The sequence below is a fragment of the Magnolia sinica genome, chromosome 1 (genome assembly GCF_029962835.1).
Source record: "Magnolia sinica isolate HGM2019 chromosome 1, MsV1, whole genome shotgun sequence".
In the NCBI taxonomy this organism is placed as follows: Eukaryota; Viridiplantae; Streptophyta; class Magnoliopsida; order Magnoliales; family Magnoliaceae; genus Magnolia; species Magnolia sinica.
The window spans coordinates 126,668,240-126,693,286 of NC_080573.1; the positions used below are offsets into that span (position 1 = coordinate 126,668,240).

Below are 25,047 nucleotides of genomic sequence, written 5' to 3' on the forward strand. Positions count from 1 at the left end.
CCATGAAGAAAAGCATTTTTCACATCCATCTGAGCGAGTGGCCAAGAACGAACGGATGATATTGCCAGAAGAGTGCGGACAGTTTTCATCTTGGCTGTAGGAGCAAATGTCTCATCATAATCAATTCCGTGTTCCTGTTTGTATCCTTGAGCGACAAGCCAAGCCTTGTATCGATCCAATGATCCGTCAGACTTGAGCTTTACAGAATAAATCCATTTACTACCAATTAATTATTGGTCAATGGGTCGATTAACAATGTCCCACGTATGGTTATCATCCAATGCTTCAAGTTCTTTTGTCATAGCCTTCTTCCAACAATCATGAGTGGCTGCCTGAGGATATAAAGTAGGAATAGATACAGTATCCAGAGTAGCATTCATGGCAGACATAGAGTATATCAAGCGATCAGGTTGTAGATGTACATGAACGGAACGACGTATCAAGGTGGGTTCTAGATCGGCAACAGGTACAGTAGGGAGAGGAATAGGTGGTGGATTTGTACGTGGTTGTCGTGAGTAAACCTGCAATGGACAAGAGAGTGTACTCGAGGCAAAAGGAATGTCAGGAAAAGCGATAAGGCCAGGAGAGTTTGGTGCATGCGGAGGAGGAACAGATGAATGAAAGGCAATATGCTCAAGAAAAACAACATGTCGTGACACCCGAACACGACGAGAGACCGGATCATAGCATCGAAAACCCTTCTGAGTTTCTCTAAATCCCAAGTACATACATTTGACTGATTTTGGGGAGAGTTCGTTACGTTCTCGTGATGCCAGGTGAACATAATATACACAACCAAAAACATGAAATGTGGAATATGTAGGGAGTAAATCGATGAGAACAAAGCAGGGAGATTTACTGTTCAGAACTTTGGTTGGCATCTGGTTAATCAAGTAGACTGAATGCATCATAGCTTCCACCCAAAAAGAACGAGGAACACTCATAGCTGTCAGCGGGGTGTTGGCAGTTTCAACAATACGGTGATTTTTTCGTTCAACCACCCCGTTCTGTTGTGGAGTATCAGAATAGGTGGTCTGATGAATAATCCAATGACCCTGAAGATATGTACAAAAGTTTGTGGAGAGATACTCTCCCCCAAAGTCAGAGCGGAGAGTTTGAATTTTTACCCGAAATTGAGTGTCCACTATAGAGTGAAATATCTTGAATTTTTCAAAAACCTGTGACTTAGAGTGCAGAAAGTAAATCTAGGTGTAACGTGTGAAATCATTAATGAATATAACATAGTATCGTAGTCCAGAGAGTGGCATAATTGGTGAAGGACCCCAGACATCCGTATGCACTAGCTCAAACATAGATGATGATTTTATAGTACTTAAAGGAAAGGGAATACACTTACTTTTTGAAAGACAACAGGAAGAACAAGAATAATCTAAATTACTTTTATTAAGCGAAATATTCCCTAGCATGCCAGAAGAAAATAATTGAATCAACCGATCTGAATGTGGATGACGCAGACGAAAGTGCCAGAGTTTCCACATTTTATTTGCCGAACAAATATCTGAGGAAGAAGGAGAAAAGAAACAATGAGCCGGAGTGACAGATGGGTCAAAGTCTAGCATGTACAGACGACCATGCCGCCTACCCCTCCCAAGTACCTTCCCCGTTGGCAGATCCTGCACAAAATAATAGGTTGGAAGAAATATGACTAAGCAGTTATTGGATGTAAGTTGACTAACAGAAATTAAATTTGAGGAGAGTTTAGGGACATGAAACACATCACGAAGGGTGAACTGGCGATGGGTAGAAGGAGAGAAAGTCAATGAACCAACGGACTGAAAAAGTAGTTTAGTTCCATCCGCAGTAGAAATAGGCTGATTGCCAATGTAGGGACGAATGTCGCGAAGATGTGATACTTCACCAGTCATATGATTGGAAGCACCAGAATCGAAGAACCATGTAGAATATGGGGATATACCTGACATATCGGCAGTAGAAAGGGCCTGCACGATCTGCTGGAGCATCTCTGGAGTCAAATGTGAGGAAAGTCCTTCAGTAGAAACAGTAAATGCAGTATCGCTAACAGAAGGCTCGGAAGAAATAGTGGCAGAAGTAGCAGAAAGAGCACGATCACGACCTCGACCACCACGTTCATGGCCGAAAGAGGATGCATAGGCACGTGAACGGCAGTCCTGAATACCATGACCAATCTGTCAACAATAAGCACACCAATCTTTGCACTGAGCAACGACATGTCCCACTTTGTTGCAGCCGCGTCAAGTTAAAGGAGTGAAACCAAGGTTTGGTGCAAAGGTGGATACAGCGAGTGCCAGATCAGATGGTCCCGAAGGTGGGGAAGTGGGAGAGAGAACTTTCAGTCGTTGTTCCTCAGCTAATAAATCATTAATAACCGAATTCAATGAAGGAGTTGGGCTACGGTTCAGGAGAGTAGCCTAACAATGCTCAAATTCCGGACGTAGCTTCATAAGAAACTGTCAAACTTGCACACTATCGCGCATTGTTTGGAATATTTTAAAGTTATGAGGAAATTCTGGATCCATCATAGCCATCTCTGTCTAAATTGCAACAATCGTAGAGTAGAATGTTTGAATACTTTTGTCACCCTGAGTAAGGTGAACCAAATCTTGTTCCACGCGGTATAACCGAGCCGCATTACTCTGTTGATAAATTGTCTGGAGATGCTCCCACATTGCCTTAGCAGTGCAGTGTGGCGTGAGGCCAATAGCAATTGACCGATCGACCGAATTGAGAATCCAGGTAATAATCCGTCCATTTTTTATTATTATTTCCCACTCAGCTATTTTGTCGGCATCTGTGGAAGTGGGGACAGTAACTGATCTATCAATTAGTCCCCACAAACTATGACCCTTGACGAAACTCTGAAAGTGTATTGCCCATAGATTGTAGTTGGTACCATCGAAACCACAACGTGGGCCCTCTGTACGGGAGGAGTCTTTGTCCATAGATCTGAAGTGACGTAAACTACGCCAAGGAAGGATATACCTAGTAGCGGAAGAGATGGTCGCAACAACAGCAACAGCAGCAACAACGGAAGATCTGGTTGCAGCAACAGCAATGGCAACAACAACAGAAGATCTGGACACAACAACAGCAACAGGAAAGGGGTTAGGGGTGGTCGGACGGGGGCGGTTGACGCAGCAGGGATGGTCGGAGGGGGCTGGGTGACACAACAGGGGTGGTTGAGGCAGCAGGGGTGGTGCCGGTGACGCAGCAGGGGCGCAGGGGGCCGGAACAGGGTTTGTTGACGCAGGAGGGGCCAGATCTGTCAGGAGGTAGTGCTGATGACGAAGGAGGTGCCAGATCAGGATGTGTAGCTGAAGATGGTGGAGCAGAGTTAGATTGCTAGAGATCGGTATGGCTCTGATACCATGAAAACAAAGAGAAGACAATCCTCCTTTGTTTTTCTTGTATTTGAGACAACCCTAAAGGGTTGAATATATAGAGATCTACAATCTTCTATACAAGGTAAATGATAAAAATAGAATCATCTATCTATACATGGAAATTAGCTATACAAGGCATGTGGCCTGTCTAACATGGAAATTAGCTATACAAGGCATGTTTCCTGTGTAACAGTTTTCTCCTAAAATGCAACTTTTCTCGTCCCATGTATGGATTTTCTGAATAACTTGTTAGAAATTATTTATTTCTGTTCTCTATTGTTTTGGATGCACATGTGAATTTTGAATGTGTTCATCTTGGTAAAAGAGGAAATTGCAAAAGATAATGGTTTTTCTCAGTATTCGTTGAATGCAGTTTTGTTTCTTTGGGTCCAGCTTGAAAGTAAGGCAATGCAATTCAGAGCTTAGGAAATTGCAATTCAATTTGGTGGGTCAACCATATGGACCCTTACAGAGTTGGTTTCTCTAGTGAGGTGTGAATGGAAATTGGTTTTTTCATTTCTGTGTTTGTGTTCTCGAGGGTGGTGCTGTAGATGCTTTATTTTAGAATTTCTGAATGGGTGGATTGTTAATTACTTGAAATTAAAATGCTCGGTCCATTCTCTATCCATACTTCTCATTTTTTGTATGGACTATGCTACCAGATATTTTCAGACATTTGAAGTTCGAACGCGATATAACATGGATGCATTACCTATTTTGAAGTATTGGAGTATCATGTTTTTCAGAGAAAATTGGATGGCTAGGAATTTTCTTTCGTATTTTTAAATGCTAAATAACCAAGGTTTAAAATATTGTCTGGAACCAGAAACCAGTACAATATGTATTGCCTGATTTGTACTGGTTTCATTCATAAAAAAATACGGCTGTATCAGCTCATATCAACCCAATTTGGTACGCCAAGATCAACTTTCAGTCCTCTGTAAATGCTTTTGGATTAGGTTTGTTCAGTACTTTTCAGGATTGGATGAAGTAAATCTGTAGATTCCTACTGATTTATGGCTGATTCTTTTATTCTTCTGAATGATGTCTCGGGCTTCTGGTAAATTTGCAGGGCCGAAAGAGAGAATAGATGTTCTGATATGTCAGTTGAAAAGTTTCAGATATTGATATGATATGGGGTATTCTGTTCTATGTCAAAAGTTATGTCAAATGGAAAACAGGAGATTGGTTATGGTGATGTGTATATTAGCCACTGTTGTTTTAGCTTTCCAGTCTTTCATGCTTCCACATGGAAATGCCTTTTCGTCCATCTTTCCTGCTGTTAAGGTAACGGTACTTATGAAAAGAAGCTTCATGAGTGAAAATTCTTCACACAGATCTACAAGGGTCAGTGAGCTTCCCCAGTCAAGCAACTTGATAAACTCAACTGATTTCTCCTAGTTCTTGGAGTGTTAAAAATCACAAAGGCTTCTGATACTGGGGTAGGAACATCGGAAGATAACAAGATAAGAGAAAAGGAGAGAGACTCGAGTCATGATTTTGCATTGGAGAAGGATGGAGATACAAATTATGATTTTGAGTTAGATGCAGGTAATGATTTCAAAGTAGAGAAGGTAATTCATCCCGATAATGATTCTATGGTGGAAATTGCTAGAGAACTGCAAAATGTTGTTTCTCTAGAGAAGGTTAGAAAGCCAGGCGATGGTTCTGTGTCGTATGTTATTATAAAATCGGATAGCATTTCAGCTCTGGAGAAGGTTAGAAGCCTGGATAATGATCTTATATCCCCTCCAGTCTCGTTGTCGACAATTGTTTCTGATATGGAACATACTGTTTTGGGAAAATTGGATACAACTTTTAGTAATTCTGCTGCATCTGTTGCCTCCAATGTGTCTTTTACGAGTAAACAAACAACAGGAATGCTTTCCACTGGTGAAAGTTCAGGGATATTGCAAAGTGGTTCGGCTACTTTGAATGATATTTCTACAATCTCTAGTATTCCTATCATGAAGAAGGGGAAACAACCAATTACAATATCTGAGATGAACAGTGTATTGCTACAAAACCGTGTTTCTTCCCGTTCAATGGTATGGAACTGTACATTGAAAATTCCTTTGAACAAAGAATTTGTGAGCTACATGTCTCTGTGAAAACTCATCCCAACCCTTTCTTTTTGTCTTTGCTGAAACCACAATGGTCTTCCGCTTGTGACATGGAACTTTTGTCCTCAATGACACAAATTGAGAATGCTCCTCTTGTGGAGAATGATCATGAACTTTATAGCCCAGTTTTCCGGAACGTCTCCATGTTTAAAAGGTAATTTACTATCAGAACTGGTTAAGTCAATTTACAACGTGCGATACTTTAATTAGTCATATTGTGGTTAGGTTCTCCATCCATGAAAATTTCTCGCAACTTTTCATCATTTTGCACACAGACTACAATGATAATCGATTGTCTATATCGGTTTTGGGTATCATGTAAGCCTAAGAATGATTCCTGTTGGACTTGGCAAGATGAATTGATTGAATCATGTTGAGTTGCAATCTTGCAGCAAAATTTCACTTGTCAAACGACCAAGGCTTCTGGATATTGAAAGATGCTTTCCATGTGAGCTTTATGTAGCTTTAGATAAGAAGATAGTAACGATGGGAGGGGTTGGCTGGAAGCTGTGATCAAATTTGGAAGATCATCTGCCTCATGGGATATGCGGTTTCACCAACCACACATTGTTGCATGTATGCATTCTTTCTCTTTATGATTTATTAATTATCTTTCATTTTAATTTTAGTGTGGGAACCCATCTGGAAGCAATATCCCAGATGGTCCCAAGCCCAGGTAAGGTAGGATTGATTCAGGTGGGAAACCGATCATAGAACTTTTCCCAAGCAATAATTAGAATTGCTTTCTCACAATACTTGGCAAAACAGGATTGACACAGCCAAGCCCTAATTGTTGGACAAGGCTGTGATGATGATGATGCAGTAATCAAATTGCTTGATGTAAAACAGATAGTGGATATATTTCTATCTTCTGTTGAATCTCTTTCATGGCTTGATAGATAATTTTTTAAATGCTAGGACAATGGTTTTTTCCCCCCCTTTTTTCATAGTATGGTTAACCAATATATTAACTATATGATTACGATAAATTGGATCCAATTTTATAGTTTTTCTACTGTACCTCTGCATTACATGACTGTGAAGGAGGTTGACAAATCAGCCCTCTTTTTGTAAGGGCTAAAGATAACTTATTTTGGCATTTTGACGGATCCTGAAAAATACAAAAGATCTCCCTCCAAGCCATGCAAAGCTTCCATCGAATACTGATTTCCAGTTTTCCACATACTTCTATATGTAATATGGAATTCTGTTCTTTTTGTAACCTTATGGAATTCAATTTGCTCACTTCTAATTTTGTATCTGTTTCTCTCATTTTCCTGCTAGGATTGGAAACCTTGTATTTTATCCTAAATTTTATTATTAAGAAGGAAATAATTTGTATGTAATTGTTTGATTCTTTAGAATGTTCAATTCGTACTTCCTGATGTAAAAACATAAGCAAGTGTTGAGTAGAAAGAGGAATCACATGCAAGGATAATTGAAGACATTGCAACGAAAACGCAATGCCCCACGAGTTTACTTGATTTGGAACACCTGAAGTGTCTGGGAATTGCCATGGGATTTTACAGAGAAGACTCGAAGAAGCTGTATTATGTTAGGTCAACACTATAGAAAACATCTGGGGAACAGAATGAGGATCATCTGGTACATCATTACTCTTCTATGTGGAATAGTAAAATGGGTCCTTGTTATGAGGTGTTTCATAAACACTCTGGCAGTATCTGATGTGCATAGAGAATGCAACTGACCTGCATACCTGCCTTAATGCCCATACTGATGCACTGCATAAGACATGAAACCATGTGTATTTTCATCCGCTCCAAGTTTTATTCTGAAATTATGACTTCGGGATTGAGATTGATTTAAATATATCATGGCAGTATTCAGGATAAGACAGATATTCAATAGAGGATGGTGGCAGCTCCATGATTAAGGCTCCATTTGGAATAGGCTGAAAATGCCATTGTATCCTGTATTCCTGTTTAAATGGGTCCGACTTTGTATTTGAAATTTGCTTTTGTTTGTGATGCTGAGTGGAATGGGAAGATCCCATCAAACCGGCTTGAAATGGCAAGTCAATGTGGCAGAGACCCAAATTGAGCACAAAGGCAATTTCAATTACTAGCCATTCCACTCAATGCAAATATAGTAACTTGCATGCGCAGCCTAACATATGAAAAGTTTTCGTGGTTCTTTTTATTCCTTTCTGATATCATGTTGCAGTGACGCAAACTGAATTTTGCGAGTATTTTATATGGGTCGAACTGCTATGTGTTATTTAACTGCTTAGCTACTTAAACAAAGAGCAATAATTTCCATCCTCCTAGACATGCTTATTCTATTCAATGCTTTTATAAGTTCATGTCAAAATGCATTTCACTTGTGCTAAAACCAGAAGGTACCCCATAGGATCATCAAGATGGCTCCCACGAACAACATCTGATTTGACTTTCTACATTATCACACTTACCGGAGCTATGAGTTGATGGAGCGCAAACTCAAGGTTTATGTATATGAGGAAGGAGAAAAACCCATATTCCATATGCCATTTCTTAGAGGAATTTATGCATCCGAGGGATGGTTTATGAAACTGATGGAGGGAAACAAGCAGTTTGTTGTGAATCAACCCTGGAAATCCCACCTGTTTTATTTGCCTTTTAGTTCACGTATTCTACGGGCTATCTTGCATAAACCTGAATTGCACAGTCGGAAGAACCTGATAAAATATTTGAAGGACTGTGGATGATGCTGCAAAATATCCTTTTTGGAACAGAACTGGTGGCGCAGATCACTTTCTCGTTGCTTGCCATGATTGGGTATGCTTCCTTGCCTTCTGGAAATAATTTGCAAGAGTAGTTTGTAAATTTCAGCATCTAAAGTGGTCCTTTTTAATCACCACATATGCATTTATATGTACCTAAAATGGCAAGTGGCATGGATATTAAGAGCAGGTGGTTATCCATTCTGTTGTGGATTTTGAGTAGAGTGGAAAACAAAACCTCATTATGTGGACACTAGTTTCCACCTGTTCAGCCCAAAGTGAATATTGAAGATGGAGCTTTGTTCAGTCCACACCATGTATAAGGCAGCTCATGTTTGCATCCATGTGCCAGCATGGTACATTGGAAAGCAATCTATCCATTCATCAGAGGGTTTCGACCATTTAGATGCTCCGGTAAGAATAAGGTCGTTCCACCACTCGGTACAGTTTTTTTTTTTTTTTATAACATTAGATCCATGTGATGGACAACTTGGATATTGTACATGTCGGCCACATTGGCACATGTGGTGGCATGTAGGTAGCATTCCTTGTGTGTGGGCTCAGCGAAGCTCTTGAAAATGTTTCATGTTGGACTTGAAGCAGTCTGGAAATTTGTTTGAGCAGAAAAGATAGCAGCCTGACCGACTTTTAGAGCATCCAAATGCAGCCTATAGCTCCACCAAAGTGTGGTAGTTTTTCCAAGTGAAACATTAAGGACATTCAAAATGGGCTTCTGCAGATGCAATTATAGCTAGTTTTTGTGGTAAATTCAGTTGTGGTTTGAATTAGTGATTTTTGCTTGGAAAACTATATTGAAGAGGTATATAAATGCTCAGTCTGGGAGATATAATTCGGTTTTCAGTGTGTTCAAGTAGGCCGAGTTCATTGGTCCAAGCCATTGATATGATGGGTCCCACTGTGGATGGTCCATGTACAAGTCCCCCAGATAGGAAGACCCTAGTCATTGAATATTTGGCATTTCTTTGGCTGAGCATGAACTGTTTCTGTCTTCTTTCACAACCTTCTATTTGCTCAGCATTTTTCTAGGTTAGGATTTTCCTATGTGGGAGTTTATTGGTTGATGGAACATCCAAACTGGGTCCAACATATCAACAGACTAGATCCCTGAAACATGGGGCCCACTTGTACAAACTGAAACTCCAATTGGGCTGGGACTATATACTCTCCAATATAAACTTAAAATGCATCTCAAAGTATTGCAAGTGCATTTTTTTAGAACAATCACATACACTTTCAGCAGAAATTTCAATTGAAGAAAGGTTACAAAGTTTTGTCCTAACCCATTTGAACTGTACATAATCTAAACCATTTTGAGATTCTGATAAACCACACCTTTTCAGGCACCATATGAAACCCGAGACCATATGAATAATTCAATCAGAGCTCTCTGCAATGCTGATGTTGCCAAAGACTTCACATTAGGCAAGGATGTGTCTCTTCCTGCCACAAACTTACGTTATTGGCAGAACCCTTTAAGAGACGTAGGTGGCAAACCAGCTTCTCAGAGGACGACTCTTGCCTTCTATGCTGGAACCATGCATGGGAGGTTCCGTCCAATCCTATGTCAGTACTGGGAGAACAAAGACCCCGACATGAAAATCATGGGTCTGATGCCTCCTGGGGTTGATAGTGAGATGATATACATCCAACACATGAAGAATAGCAAGTACTGCATCTGCCCGAGAGGCCACGAAGTCTACAGCCCGCGAGTAGTTGAGGCCATCTTCTATGAATGTGTTCCTGTGATCATTTCTGATAATTACGTGCCTCCCTTCTTCGAGGTTTTGGATTGGGAAGCGTTCGCAGTATTTGTAGCACAAAAAGATATTCCCATATTGAAGGACATACTCCTATCAATCCCTGGGGAGAGGTACCTGACAATGCAGATGAGTGTGAAGAAAGTGCAACAGCATTTTCTGTGGCATGAGAAGCCCGTGAAATATGACATCTTTCACATGATTCTTCATTCAGTTTGGCTCAACAGATTGCATCAGATATGAATCGGAGAGGATGTAAAAGGTTTCAGAATTTTCGGGTATTTGGGATAGATAGAAGAAATGCAGTCCAAAGAGAATCAGACAGAGAGGAATTATAGCAGCCTACTCATCAACCAACATATCTGTTTTCTGAAATGTTACATTCTGTACACGTGGGATCCACAGATCAGTGATCCAAGCCATCAAATGCTGGTTTTCCATATTGGAAGATCTCATCTGTTTATTATGGTGTCCTGCAAATAGATGGAAAGGGGAATTAAAAAAAAAAAAAAACCATCCCCATTCAACCTGAAAAGGACCATAGGATTTTCTGATATGGGAGATTTCTGTGTCATCCACATGCGGAGTGAGCGACTTCAAATCAACTGTTCAGATCAGCGGACTATAGGCCATACATGTATGAAATCATGTGCATTATCAAACAATTGACCATTAGTTCCTCTAGTAGACATAATGGGTTTGCATTGCAGGGGGTTTGTCATCCTAGTACAGAAAGTCTCCTTTCTTCTGTAGACATGATACTAAGGTAGAAGAGCATAAAGGTAAACAAGAAGGAAACAAAAGAGATGGGAGACACTGAAGTTAGAAATGTGAGGAAAGTTATAATCTCTTCTTCATGTCGGGATAATAGAAAGGTGAGACTGGGCTTGAATTTAAAAAGATGAAGTGAAAAAACCATTTGATTTTCTTCTGTATGTATGAAGGATGTTTAATTTTTAATTTTTAATTTTTATTCTGGCATGATAATGGGAGAGAGAAAATAGCCATATGGGGTTTCTTGTGTCTATGGGGTTTTACCAGGAGTAGTTCTATTTTGGTGAAATCCGAGGTGAAAACATGAAAAAATGCAATTTTGATTTTCAAATCACAACAAATGCAGTGGAATTGATGCTGATGATTCCTCACTGTTCCTTGCAATCCAAAGGTGAAAAAACCATTTGATTTTCTTTTGTATGTATAAAGGATGGTTTTTTTTTTTTCTTGTATGGCATGATAATGGGAGAGAAAATAGCTATATGGGGTTTTACCATGAGTAGTTTTATTTTGGAGAAATTTAAGGTGAGAACATGGAAAAATGCAATTTTGATTTTCAAATCACAATCAATACAGTTGAATTGATACTAAGGATTCCTCATTGTTCCTTGCAATCCAAAGGTGAAAATGTTGTGTTGAGGATTTCTCACCATTTCAAGCAATGCAAACAACAGAAAGCAAAAATCTTGTGAAAAAAATAAATCTTTTACTGTGGATTACTGCAAAACAAACAGGTCCAAATGTAATGGGTTGTTTGGATGCCTGTAACTTTTTTAGTTGTAAACACATTACACCTGAAAAGAGCTTCAGGTGTAATCGGTTTACATGCTTTCCCTTTAGCTTTTAAGCGGTAATCTTGTGTGTTTGGCTGGTCTCTAAAGTGTTTACAATGAATTAAGTAGGTATTCATATTATAGAGCTTGGGAACCTTCAAAATCTGCAAATCACATACGAAAGACTATATTCTTTTTAGGGCCCTAAGAGAGGGCATTAAAGCATGCACACACTAAACAGATTGAATGTCTTCCACCCATCATAGTGAGCCCCAAATGCAATCTAAAAGTTTTTAATGGTCGACATCTCATCCTTCCCTCATGTGGTCTATTTGATAATGGATGAACTTTTTTTTTTTTTTGAAGGCCAATGGATAGCATCAAGGGAAGTACATGATGAATATATTGGATGAGACATACACATTATGGTGGGCCCCACATATCATGACTGTATATTAACCATTGTGTTCTAACATGTATGATGCCTTTTAACTTGTAAAGACTTTACCCGTAAACTGCCAATACATGTATTCAAACAGCCGGCATTAGATTACCCGTAATCCCTTTACAACTTAATGGCTTTTACAGTCATCCAAACGACCCCTAAGCTTGTCTGATCAGAGTGTATTTTCTGACCATGAGCAGTCACCCCAATCGAAGGTGGGGCATACCTATTCAACGGTCCAATTCAAATAAAGGTGGTGCTCACCTATCCACAACAAGCATGACTCCCTCCAACATGGTGCACAAACAACACCATCGATCATGCCTCATTTCCTTTCCCATTTCTTCTTTATCTCCGACTTTTTCTTGGATTGAAAGGGGAAGCTGTAGTTGAGTGAGGAATCCTATTCGAGGTCCGAAGTCTAGCATTGGAGGGTGGGACCATTTCAGCATTGCCACGAGATGATCCAGACGGTTCATCTAGAAGGTCCCAACAAAAAAGAAAAAGAAAAAGAAAAAGAAGTGGGCCATAACCTAAAAATTACCCCAAACTAGTGATCCTAAGAAGCTGATTGGTGGATGATTAAAATGATCCAAAAAAAAAAAAAAAAAAGGAAAAGAAAAAAGAACTATTAAAATTCAACAAACGTCTAATTAATTTAGGAAAGTGCATTTGTCCAATCAATCTAGTTTTGAGATTATTGCCCCTCTACAGTAGACTGCATGCGTGCGAATAATCACACTCTGATGAGTATCAAATAACTCTCTTTTATATCTAATCCGTGCAATAAGTGGCTCACGCCAAGATAACCACTTGATATGAAAATAAGTCCTGTCAACCTGGATCCTTACTCTTGCTCGGGTGGAAGACTCTTGAAGTTGGGGTGTGAGTGTGTGTGCGTGTGTTTATTAAAAAAAAAAAAGAAGTCGTGTCAACTTATCGTATGAGCCATATCAGTATGGACTGTATGCGTGTGAGCCATCACACTCTGCCCGAGTATCACATAACTTCCGCTTGTATCTAATCCATGCAATAAGTGGGCTACACCAAGATAACCACTTAATATGTAAATATTTTCAATCTACTTATTGTATGAGCCACATCAATATGCCGAGTCATACCATCAGTTGTTTAATGACTTTTTCATTGTTTACTGTTTGATGAGTGTTTCATCCTGATTTTCATAGCAAATGATCATCATGGTATGGCCCACATTTTGCACGGATTGGATATTCCACATATTTGAAATATTTTCGGAAAAGAAATGGATGTTTTGTAGATCACATGCAGCGGCTGTATGTGATAATTTTTCTTAAATTTGTTGTCCCCCACCCTTGCAATTATAACGTTGATGGGATAATAAATTTTATAAAATGGAGATACATTGTCCTTTACAAACTAGATGATGATGTGGCATTATTGTAATTCTCTGCAACACCAAGGGCATTTCCGACCAGCTTGCCACTTCTCCTCTGCCGAAGTTGGACGCGGATTTCCTGCGAAAGCCTTTCGCAGGAAGTTCCTGCGCAAGATTCTGTGTGGGGTCCACTACGCATGTTTGTGAGAAAGCTACTCCGTCCATCCGTTTTTCCACTTCATTTTAGGATATTCCACCAAAAATGAGGAGGATCAAACACTCAAGTGGGCCACACGAGAGGAAACAGTGGGGATTTAGTGACCACCGTTGAAACATTTATATGGCCACAAAATTTTTGTATCGAATTTAATTTCTTGGTCTTTTCACTTCATCTCAGTGAAAATGACCTTATAAACGGTTTGGATGGAATATAAACATCAAGGTGTTTCCTGGGAAGGTTTCAACGGTAGGAATTCATTTCCCCACTGTTTCATCTAGTATGGCCCACTTGAGTTTTGGATCCAAATCATTTTCGGTCTCACGTCCTAAAATGAGTTCAAAACACGGATGGACGGGTTGGATTTCTAACAAACATTACAGTGGGCCCCATCCAGAATCCTTGCGCAGGAACTTCCTGCGAAAGGCTTTCGCAGGAAATCGGCGTCCGCCGAAGTTGATAAGGAAGAGAAGAAACAGTTTCAAGCTCACTGAAAGCAGCTCGTCCTTTTCCAAGAAATGGCAAGATCGAAAGCCAGAGGTAATTCTGACTACATTCAAAACAGAAACCATTTTCTTCTCTTTTAATCTTGCAAAGACAAAAACCCAATATTCCAAATATCATTTTTCTCAATTTCTACCAGCCTTTTTTTTTCTTTTTTTCTTTTCCCCATCTCTTATGTCTCACTCCTCAAGTATAAAGTGACAATTTCCTCCTTTTCTTATCTTCATTTTTTTTTAATAAATGCATTTTTGCATTTTTGCACTTCGTGAAATTCCTGATATCGTACATTTCATGTTCGAATGCCATATATCTGTAATCTTTCAGGTGGGAGAGGGAGAGGAATCTGATTCTCACTGGTTTTGGGTAGTTCCTGTAATTGATCTTTTTGGTGGTATGGAGTCTTTTTTCGTCAGATGTCGAAATCTATGCAAAAATTACAGCTGGAGATTGGTTATGGTGATGGGAATTATGGCCAGTGTTGTTTTAGTATTGCAGTCCTTCATTTTATTTCATGGAAGTGATTCATCGTCTCTGTTTTCTACTGTTAAGTTTCCGGTGCTTGTAATGAGAAGCTTTGGAGGTGAGGATTCTCTTCCCAAATCTATGAGGGTCGGTGAGCTTTCCCTTTTGAGCGATTTGGTAGTTCTTGGAGCAGGTAAAAACTTTGAGAGTTCTAAAATTGGGGGAGAAATTGAAGGCGGTAATGATGTGAAGGAAAAGGAGAGAGACTCGGATGACGATTTTGTGTTGGAGAAGGAAAGAGAGCCAGATGGTGATTCTCTGTTGAAGAAGGATAGAGACCCAGATGATGGTTTTGCGTTGGAGAAGGATATAAACCCAGATGATGATTTTGTACTGAAAAAGGACAGAGACCTGGACTCTGAGTTTTCAATAGAGAAGGATGAAGACCCAGATGATGATTCTGCAGTGAACGTGGATCAAGACCCAGATGATGGATTTTTGGTTGAGAATGTTGTAGACCCAGGTCATGATTTCGTGTTAGAGGTGGTCACAAACCAAGATGAAGGTTTTACACTTGAAAAGGCTGGAGACCCAGAAAATGAGTCTTCAGTAGAGAATGTTGGAAAACTGGGTGAGGATTTTGCATTATCTAATGTTGGAAAGTCGGGTTCTGTTTTCACATTGGATACAAACAGGTCAGTACTACAAAAGCCGGATGCAAATTCGAGTGAGCTTGCAAAACCTGTTCCCTCAAATGTATCTTTTATGGACAAACAAGGGACAAAAATGCTTTCCAAAAGTGAAAATATGGGGCCATTGCAAAGGAGTTCTGTCAGTACAAATGATAATTCTACAATAGCTATCATTCCTATAATGAAGAAGAAGCAGGGGATTTCTTTGTTAAACATATCTGAGATGAACTGTTTATTGCTTCGGAGGCGAGTTTCTTCACATCCAATGGTATGGGTTCATAGTCAGAGATCTTGTTTGATAGGAGAGAATCTTATTACTTGAATTTTAAAATAATGAGCTGCTTTGATGTGTTCTTCACTTCTTTTTTCTTTCATAACTTCTTTTTTAATTCTCTGTTGTAGAAACCAAGGTGGTCTTCTGTACGTGATCGGGAGCTTTTATCTGCAAAGAAACAGATTGAGAATGCTCCCATTTTGAAGGATGATCGTGAACTCCATGCTCCTGCTTTTCGGAATATTTCCATGTTTAAAAGGTGAGCCTGTTAAAAGGTTCAGGATTGAGACAATAGCTTTACTAAGGTGTGGAGAGCTTTTAACTGATGCTTCTCTAAGCTTTCTATTTGAAGCTTTGAATAAAAATAAATTAGTGATGGGAGAGGCATGCTAGTAGTTGTGAACACTTTACACCTGAAGAGTTTCAGGTGTAAACTCTGTACAAGCTATCCTGTTTGGCTTTTAAGTGGTGAAGTGTTTATGGGCAAACAATTTATAAGTTTGGCTAACTAGTAAAGTGTGTACAATGTATAAAGTGGGTATTCATACCAATTAGAGCTTGGAGTAGTAAATACCAGCAAAATCTTCAAATCACATAAAAAGAGCTTGGTTTTTCAGGTAGTAGGGTAGCATAAAGAGATGTACATGATAGACAGATTGGATGTATTGCACCCATCATAGTGGTCCCCACTTTGATGATTGTCCCATCCCAACTGTTTGCTGTCGAGTGGCCCCCCTAATGATCAATCGGCCTATTTTTTGGGGTCCGTATGAAAGCATCAAGGGACACACATGATGAATGTATTGTCGACATCACTGTGGGCCCCACAGAGCATGCATGTGCATCAACCACCATGCTCTAATATCTATAATGTCTTTTTAGGTGTAAAGAGTTTACTTCTAATATTAGACATAGGTTTTTGCCTGGAAAAAAGGGGAGTTCGTTAACACTTTATAGGCAAATTTTGCCATCCAAACACCGACCTGTAAACCTTTCACAACTAAGGATTTCATGGGCATCCAAATGACCCCTGGAAGATCATCTACCTAGTGGAATTGGCAGCTTTGCCATCAACTCCTTGTTGTGTGTGCATGGTGCGTGTGTTTATTATCTTCATCTTCTTCTTCTTCTTCTTTTTTAAATCTCTTTTTTGTCTAATTTTGAATGGCAACTGGTAGTCCTAAATTGTATTTATAAGTTAATAATCTAATTCAATTATAAGATTCTCTTTTTTATTGCAGAAAATTACATCATCAGCCAATCACAGACAAGACTGTGATGGTCATGGTCATAAGTATGTCATCATTGTCTAAAATGAGAACTATGTGAGAATGATTCGAGGAATTGCGGTGGAAACATGGATTCCAAGAGCAAAATAGATTTGGAAGGCAGAAACTATGTGGGAGTTGATGTGGGAAACTTCTAGAATAAGAGTTGGACATGCCGAACTATGTTTAGGAAACATTAAGGAGATGTTCCAGTAATAGAACGAAAAGTTTTGGATATTTTAGAAAAGAGAACTGTTTAATCACAAATATATGGTAATGCTTCCCTTAACTTCTTGGTATGTGGTGTTTGATATAGACATGTATTATCTTGTCCCAAAACTCACAAAGATACCTACTTATAACACCTGGACAGAGTATTGGAAAGTTATGCACTTTGGGAAATTGAATTTCCAAGATTTTGTGCATACGCATATCCACCGTTTACATTCAGCCTTGAATTAACTTAAAAGGGAAATTTATAGGATAGCTATAAGACCAACCATGCTTTATGGAATAGAATGTTGAGCAATTAAGGATAATATGTTCATATCATAAGGACAAGATAGGAAAGAAGATATGACATCTTTGTCTTTTGGCTGGGATCTGGGTAATATGGCGGTAAAGGAACAATCGGTGCTTCAGGAACCATATAGGTCTTTCTGTTGAAGTCTGCAAGTAAGCAATAGAACTGGTTTCGGAATGGGTGATCAAATCCAAAATGATAGTGACGGATCTATTTCTTGCCAATTGGGTAGCTTTGTAGCTTTTGTTTCGTTTTTTTTTTTCCCTTCGCTTTTTTCTTGTATTCTTTAGGCTTTTGGCCTCTTTGAAATAAATTCATCACCGTTCAAAAAAAAATCATGAGTGTAGCTGAAATGAGGATATTGAGATGGATGCGTGGCAAGATGAGGAAGGATAGAATTAGAACTGAATGTGTTTGAGGGAACTCAGAGCAGCACTAACAGGTAATAAGATGAGGGAAAGTAGACTTGATGGTTTGTTTAGGTGCAACAAAGACCAAGAACCTTGCAGGTTAGAAGGCGCGAGTTGGTACAAGTTGAAGGCTCCAGAAGTACAAGGGGAAGGCTCAAAAGGGCATTGATGGAGGTAATAAGAAAAGACTTGATGACCTATGGTCTAGCTGAAGGTATGACCCTTGATAGAGTGGTGTGGCAAAACAAGATTCATGTGGCCAGCCCCAATTAATTGGGATAAGGCGTAGATGATGATGACAACTAGTGATCTTTGAGATAATTGTAGTGGAAGCTTCATGACAAAAAAGCAAGATAGATGTTTGTAGCGTGTTGAATTAGCCTTGCCCGCTTCCCTCTCTAGTTTGATATGAGTAGCTGAACTGCCTAGTTACCTAAAAGTCAAAAACTATATCTTATCCCTCTGAATACATCCTTATTTTGTTCAATTCTTTCATAAGCTATGTTGCTGAGGTGTGAGTGTTGGTGTCGGGCATGATTGCAGGCCCAGGTGTCACACTTGCATGAGCCCCAAATCTCAGGGCATGGGAACATGCTTGTACATATGTGCAGGTGGGGGACTAGCAGCGATGTGTGTTGGTGTGCATGTGTGCATGCGGGTGCTAGTTGGATGGTAGCTCTATCGTCCAAGTAGTTGTGTGTGTGTGCGCGCGCGCGTGCATGCGTGCAGGTGGTAGTTGGATGGTAGTGCTTTTGTTGAAGTATTTGTGTGTGAGACCTACTTTCTATACATACATATATGATATTTTTATATTTTATTTTAAAATTTAAACATACGTTATTAGTTTTTTTTTGTTATTCTATGATTGAGCCATATTGACATGGATCTGATACCCATGCGAATGTGATGTCATATCTGACATGAGTACCTTGTGTGTTTTGAAGAATCCTGGTGTACATAACAGCATACAGGTTCAATATTGGTGACATATTCAAATTTCAAAATGTTAGAAAATGTTCAATAAAAAAGTTTATGAGTAAATTTTTTTTGCCAGCCTAGAAATGATAATGATATTTCTTGTGAGTGCTCTCATGAACATCATTTTATTTGAAATTTTTACATATGCTTGCAGGAGCTTTGAATTGATGGAACGCATTCTCAAGGTCTACATCTACAAGGAAGGAGAAAAACCCATCTTCCACAAGCCATTGCTCAAAGGAATTTATGCCTCTGAGGGATGGTTTATGAAACTGATGGAAGGAAACAAGCACTATGTTGTGAAGGACCCCCGAAAAGCCCACCTGTTTTACTTGCCTTTTAGTTCACGATTGCTACAGTTTGCTTTATATGTACCCAGGTCTCACGATCATAAGAACCTAGTAGCATACTTGAAGAATTATGTGGACAAGATTGCTGTAAAATATCCCTTCTGGAACAGAACTGGTGGTGCAGATCATTTTCTTGTGGCTTGCCATGACTGGGTACGTTTCTTTCCCCTCTGAGAATCAATTTACGAGAGTTTGAATTTTGATATTGGAGACTTGATTTTCTAAATTTGATATGTTTTTAGCATCTCTGAATTTGATGGAAGTATGGTAAGTTGCACGAGTGAAACATACAATTTAGAAAACCATTATCAACTTGTACTTCCACTATGATTCTTCTCTGACTGGTATTCAAGTTTGAGGCTGTAGCATCTTAACCTAGCTTGGCATTTTGTTGAAATGTCTTTCTTTATATCTAAGCTTTTTGTCTGGTGTCAAAGAACAAGATGCCTTGGGAGCTTAATTTAGAGAGGTTTGTGCAGCCCACACATGTGTAGATTTCTGCTCATCCACATGCAAGCTCACGTGTGCCATATCTGAGTTTTCTGTCAGGTGGGCCACAGTGATTAGGTCTTAAGATCAGGTTGTTTCACTCAAGTGAAAACATTTTTCTTTTTTAGCCATCCATTTTTTCTGTGCACTGACCCACTTCAAGGGTGAAATAGCACTGACCTTTAGATGAGAAACCTAAACCATGTAGACCACCTGATAGAAAGCTTGGTTCTGGCACGTGTGGTAGTGTATCATGCGTGCTTGCATGTGAATGGGCAAGGTCTACACTCTACATGCGTGTCAGCTTAACATACATCTAATCTAGAAATCACATGAGGATTGTCACTCCTGCACTAGAATAAATGATCTTATGCATGCTCAAAAGGCAGCATAAGCACATTTCTCAGGAAGTACATTTGCATTTGGGTGGAAACCTTTGATTTCAAATTCTCTTTTCTTTTCTTTCTTTCCTTGTGTGTGTGTGTGTGTGTGTGTTTTGAAATTATGATTAGATTCATTTGTGTGGAAAGCGTTGATTTCAAGATATCCTCCCAAGTCCTAAGACATCTTGCTTCTACTGAACCATAACAACGCTATGATGAGTGATGCTTTTGTAGGCGCCAGATGAAACAAGGCACAATATGGAGCGTTCTGTCAGAGCCCTCTGCAATGCCGATCTCTCCAAAGGCTTCAAGTTAGGCAGAGATGTGTCACTTCCGGAAACATACGTGCGTTCTGGACAAAACCCTCTTCGAGACCTCGGAGGTGAACCACCTTCCAAGAGGACAACTCTGGCGTTCTATGCTGGAAATATGCATGGTCGGCTCCGTACAATCCTACTCAAGTACTGGGAGAACAAAGACCCCAACATGAAAATCATCGGCCCGATGCTTCCTGGGGTCGAGAGTAAGATGACATACATCCGTCACATGAAGACCAGCAAATATTGCATCTGCCCGAGAGGCCACGGAGTTAACAGCCCACGAGTGGTCGAGGCCATCTTCTATGAATGCGTCCCTGTGATCATATCTGACAACTACGTGCCTCCATTCTTTGAGGTTTTGGATTGGGAAGTGTTCGCGGTATTTGTAGTGGAGAAAGATATTCCCATGTTGAAGGACATACTCGCATCAATCCCCGAGAAGAGGTATCTGACCATGCAAACAGCAGTGAAGAAAGTACAACAGCATTTTCTATGGCACAGTAAGCCTGTGAAGTATGACATCTTTCACATGATTCTTCACTCAATTTGGTTGAATAGGTTGCATCAGATAAGAATCTGAAGAAGGAAACTATGCAGTGCTGCTGAGCCTCAGCAAAGATATGGTCCACCAAGGCATGGGATTCCTTACATGTGGGACCCATGGCTCGGTGATCTAGACAGTTGTTCTGATGGGCCAAATGATGGATGTTGGTTGCCTCAAAAGTCACCCAGCTCCATAGATTTACATTCCTTGATCATCAGCCTATTTTCCATTGGAATTGGACCGTTGTTGTAGGTCTATGCAGGATGCTTGGGATCTTCTAATCTGGGAGATTTTTCATGGTGTCCCTATCCGACTGATGGTGGGACATATCAGATCAACAGCCAAGATTAGTAAAGCATGGGCACCATGTTTATGGAATCAGGTTCAATGAAGGTGGGGAGACAGGCTGTCCAAAGAGAAGAGCATCATACATTTGGATTTCCTTGGCTTTGTATTATCAAACTCAAACACTCATAGCATGCAAGCTGTTGAAAGAAGCCAAGGAAAAAGAAGAAGAGAGAATCGGCACTGTGAGACTTCTAAATGGACAAAAAAAGGAGGTAATGGATCAATGTTCCCATTTTGAATAATCATTGCTTTTTCTTTGGGTATTTTTGATACCACCTATTCCATAGAAATCAGTGGAAATGGAAAAGGTTTTTCATTGATGTGACAGTTTGAGATATTTGGACAGCAAAGAAAAGGGATGCGAATTGTCTGTAACTAAGGGATGCAGGAATCTACTGTAACCCCTAACATGGTCCAATGGAAAAAGTGCCATGTGCATGTGTTAGAGGTGAGGCCCATGGTGAAAAGCAAAGATTCCTCTTGGATGAAATAATGTTTCTGCCATTTTCATTGCGAGCCTCACCTCTGATAGGTGCACGTGGATCTTTTTCATCAGGTCATGTCATGATTACAGACGATTCTTACAAGCAATTTGCATTTAAAGAAAATTTAGTGTTCCACAAAGCAATCATTGCACCTCTCTATAATTTGGGTTCTCAGCCTTGAGAAATTGAGTTATTGTTTCACAAATATGAGATTTTCACTTACTAGCCAACTAAGAACCTTAAACTAGGAATCTATATTTCAGTAGTGTTTATGAATATACCTTTCTTTCTTTTTCCCAGGAATAAATGTAGCCAAATACATTCTATGTAAAGATGATGGGCTTATTTATTTATTTTGGGTTAGCTTGTTAGTACACACCCATGTCAGTACACATGCTCCATTTTAGCCACCCCCACTAGGGATCGATACCAAGACCTAAGTGTTGAAACGAGGAATGTACAAAAATAAGTTAAAAATACCATTTCATTTTCGTTGTTGTTGTTGTTGTCACCGTAGTTGTTGTCATGGTTCTTCTTCTTATTGTTGTTGTTGTTGTTGTCATCGTGGTCGTTGTTGTTGTTCTTATTATTATGATTATTGTTGTTGTTGTTGTTGTCATCGTGGTCGTTGTTGTTGTTCTTATTATTATGATTATTGTTGTTGTTAAGAAATCTCAGCGCTTTGTTGTAGTGTGCAAATTTGCATGTGGGACCCAAGTGGGCCCAACAAAGACCGTTGGATTGGAGGTATCTGTTTTAGATCTAGCATAACAATAATAACCATAATAGGATAATTACCATGTAATTAATGGCACACATTATGGACTACAACAGTAAAAACATTTTGCCGGCCATATTTGAATAGCTATAGTTCTCCAATGATGGAGATACTGAGCAATGTGAGATGTATGATGTCCACCTCCTATCCAATGGCTGTTGCCTGGACCCACAATTAAATTCGCATGTTGGACAAGTTCCTAGGGATCAAATATATTGATATTAGTTTTTCTTATAGGGAGGTGAAGTATGGTATAATTGAAGGTATGCCCCTTGATAGAGTGGAATAGTTTGGCTTAGGCACCGTTTGGTAAACTGAAAATTAAATTCTAAAACTTAATTTAAGTGCTGAAAGATTAGAAGTGTTGAATTTTAGCACTTGTACTGAAAAATGTATGCTCAATCCAAATAAAATTTTAATACTTTCTCCACTAAATAAAGAAAAGTAGATGGATGGTATGGATCTTTTATGTTTGCCACGTGCAGTAACAGGAATGGATACTGATAGGATGATTTTAATTCATCCGAAATAGCCCATATACCATGGACGTGGACGTCCTACCCTAATCCATCAGGGCAGGGATCTGTGGGGCCCACTGTGATGTAAGTGTTCTATCCACACTGTTCATCATTTTTCGCAGATCATTTTAAGTAATAATCCTAAAAATTAAGTAGGTCCACAGCTCTAGTTGACCACACCAAAGGAAGCTGCAGTGATAATGACACCCACAGTTGAAACCTTTCTAAGTGCCACCATGATGTTTTCTTTACCATGTAACCTATTCACGAGGTCATGTAGACGTGGATGAAGTGAAAAAACAAATATCAGCTTGATCCAAAACTTCTCCAGCTCCCAAGAAGTTTTTAATGGTCGACGTTAAATCTCCACTTTGTGGTCCATTTAATCCCTTTACCTGCCTCAATTTTAGGATAATAATTTAAAATGATCTGAGAAAAGCGATGAACGGAGTGGATAAAATAATTACATCACGGTGGGTCCCATAGAGACCTGCCTGGACGGGGGTAAGGACGAAATCGGCGTCCATTGTTTATTCCATTGTTTAGCCATTCATTTGATAATCAGAAATTGAATTGTTAGATCTCTGGATGGCTTTGATTTTGATGCTATAATCAATTTACAATGGATGTCGTGTATATACAATACATACATTGGATTGGGTCGATATTTATGCCAACATTCTGCTTCAACCTGGACGCGGATTGCGTCCTAACGCAGCCCGGAGGTAATCCGTCCGGGCAGGGATCTGTGGGGCCCACCGTGATGTTGGTGTTTTATCCACGCTGTTAACCGTTTTTACCAGATAATTTTAAGTTATTATCCAAAAAAGGACCCAGGTACAGGTCTTCAGTGGACCACAAAGTGAGGATTGAGCGGGCACCATTAAAAACTTCTTGGGAGCTGGAGAAGTTTCAGATCAGGCTGATATTTGTGTTTCCACTTCATCCACGTCTACATGACCTTATTAATAGGTTGGATGGTAAAAAAAACATCACGGTGGCACTTTGAAAGGTTTCAACGGTGGTGTCATTATCACTGCAGCTTCCTTTGGTGTGGTCAACTGGAGCTGTGAACCTGCTTCATTTTTAGGATAATACCTTAAAATTATCTGATAAAAACGGTTAACGGCGTGGATAAGAAACTTACATTACTATGGGCTCGACAGAGCCCTGCCCAGACGGATTACCGTCCGGGCGGGGGTAGGACGCAATCCGCGTCCCTTCAACCTTTGCCGACTTGGATTGCGTAGCGTATAACAACACCTATATCGGTTCCAGATTACCGCAGTGTTGGTTTTGATATAGCAAACCTTTTTTTAGATCATAAAGGTGGACCACACCGTATATGTGTTATATCAGCATCATCCATCCATTTTTTTTAAAGATCATATAGCCGGACCACATCTTATAAAACAGTAGGAATTGAACACTTAAAACTTCTTGGGCCACAAAAGTTTTAGACCAAGCTGATTTTTGTATTTTGTATTTTTTTTCTCACTCTAGGTTTTTGTGACCTTATGAACAGGTTGGACGGCAAATAAACATTAAGGTGGCTCCTAAAAGGTTTCAATGGTGGATGTCATTATCCCACTTCTTTGTGGTGTGATTCACTTGAGCTTTGGATCTATCCCATTTATTCGCCCATGCCTTAAAGTGACTTTGGAAAAATAGATGGAGGGTGTGGATATAAATAAAATAAAATTTCAAGATTTTAACGCAAGATCACTTAAGCCTCACGTAAGCTTAAGATCCCTACCCTAAATAAACATACTTCATTAAAATAAAAAAATTTAAAAAAAAACCTTCATGGAAGGAATTAGGCCTGCCAACAGGCTTACCCTCTTGGGGTTCATCTTCTGGATTTTCAACTGTTTGTGGTTTGGCCGTCCAGACTGGCCTATGTTGGGGTTGGTCGTGGCCTGGATTTTGAACTACTTGTGGTCTGTCCGTCAAGCCTCGCATATTCAAAATTCAAGAGAAGTGACCATTTGTGGTGTGTCCGTCGAGCCTGGCCTATTCAAAATTCAAGAGAAGTAGAGAATGAAGAAAACGAAAGGTTGCCATTGCCATTCGATCTAGTGGTGGAGATATTAGCTTGGCTGCCCGTGAAATCACTTATTAAATTCAGGTGTGTAACCAATGGCGCCAT

General features: G+C 39.6%; 1 protein-coding gene and 1 pseudogene across 1 annotated transcript; both read left to right on the plus strand.

The window, feature by feature from the left end:
• The first annotated feature begins 7,637 nt into the window (after positions 1-7,637).
• On the plus strand, positions 7,638-10,486 carry LOC131257754 (probable glycosyltransferase At5g03795; annotated as a pseudogene).
• Positions 10,487-14,024: 3,538 nt separating this feature from the next.
• On the plus strand, positions 14,025-21,437 carry LOC131257735 (probable glycosyltransferase At3g07620). Its single transcript, XM_058258561.1, has 5 exons — positions 14,025-14,112; positions 14,401-15,498; positions 15,633-15,763; positions 18,838-19,186; positions 20,140-21,437. The coding sequence occupies exons 2-5, from the start codon at positions 14,470-14,472 to the stop codon at positions 20,803-20,805; spliced, it is 2,175 nt and encodes a 724-aa protein (XP_058114544.1). The 5' UTR covers positions 14,025-14,112; positions 14,401-14,469; the 3' UTR covers positions 20,806-21,437.
• Positions 21,438-25,047: the final 3,610 nt, after the last annotated feature.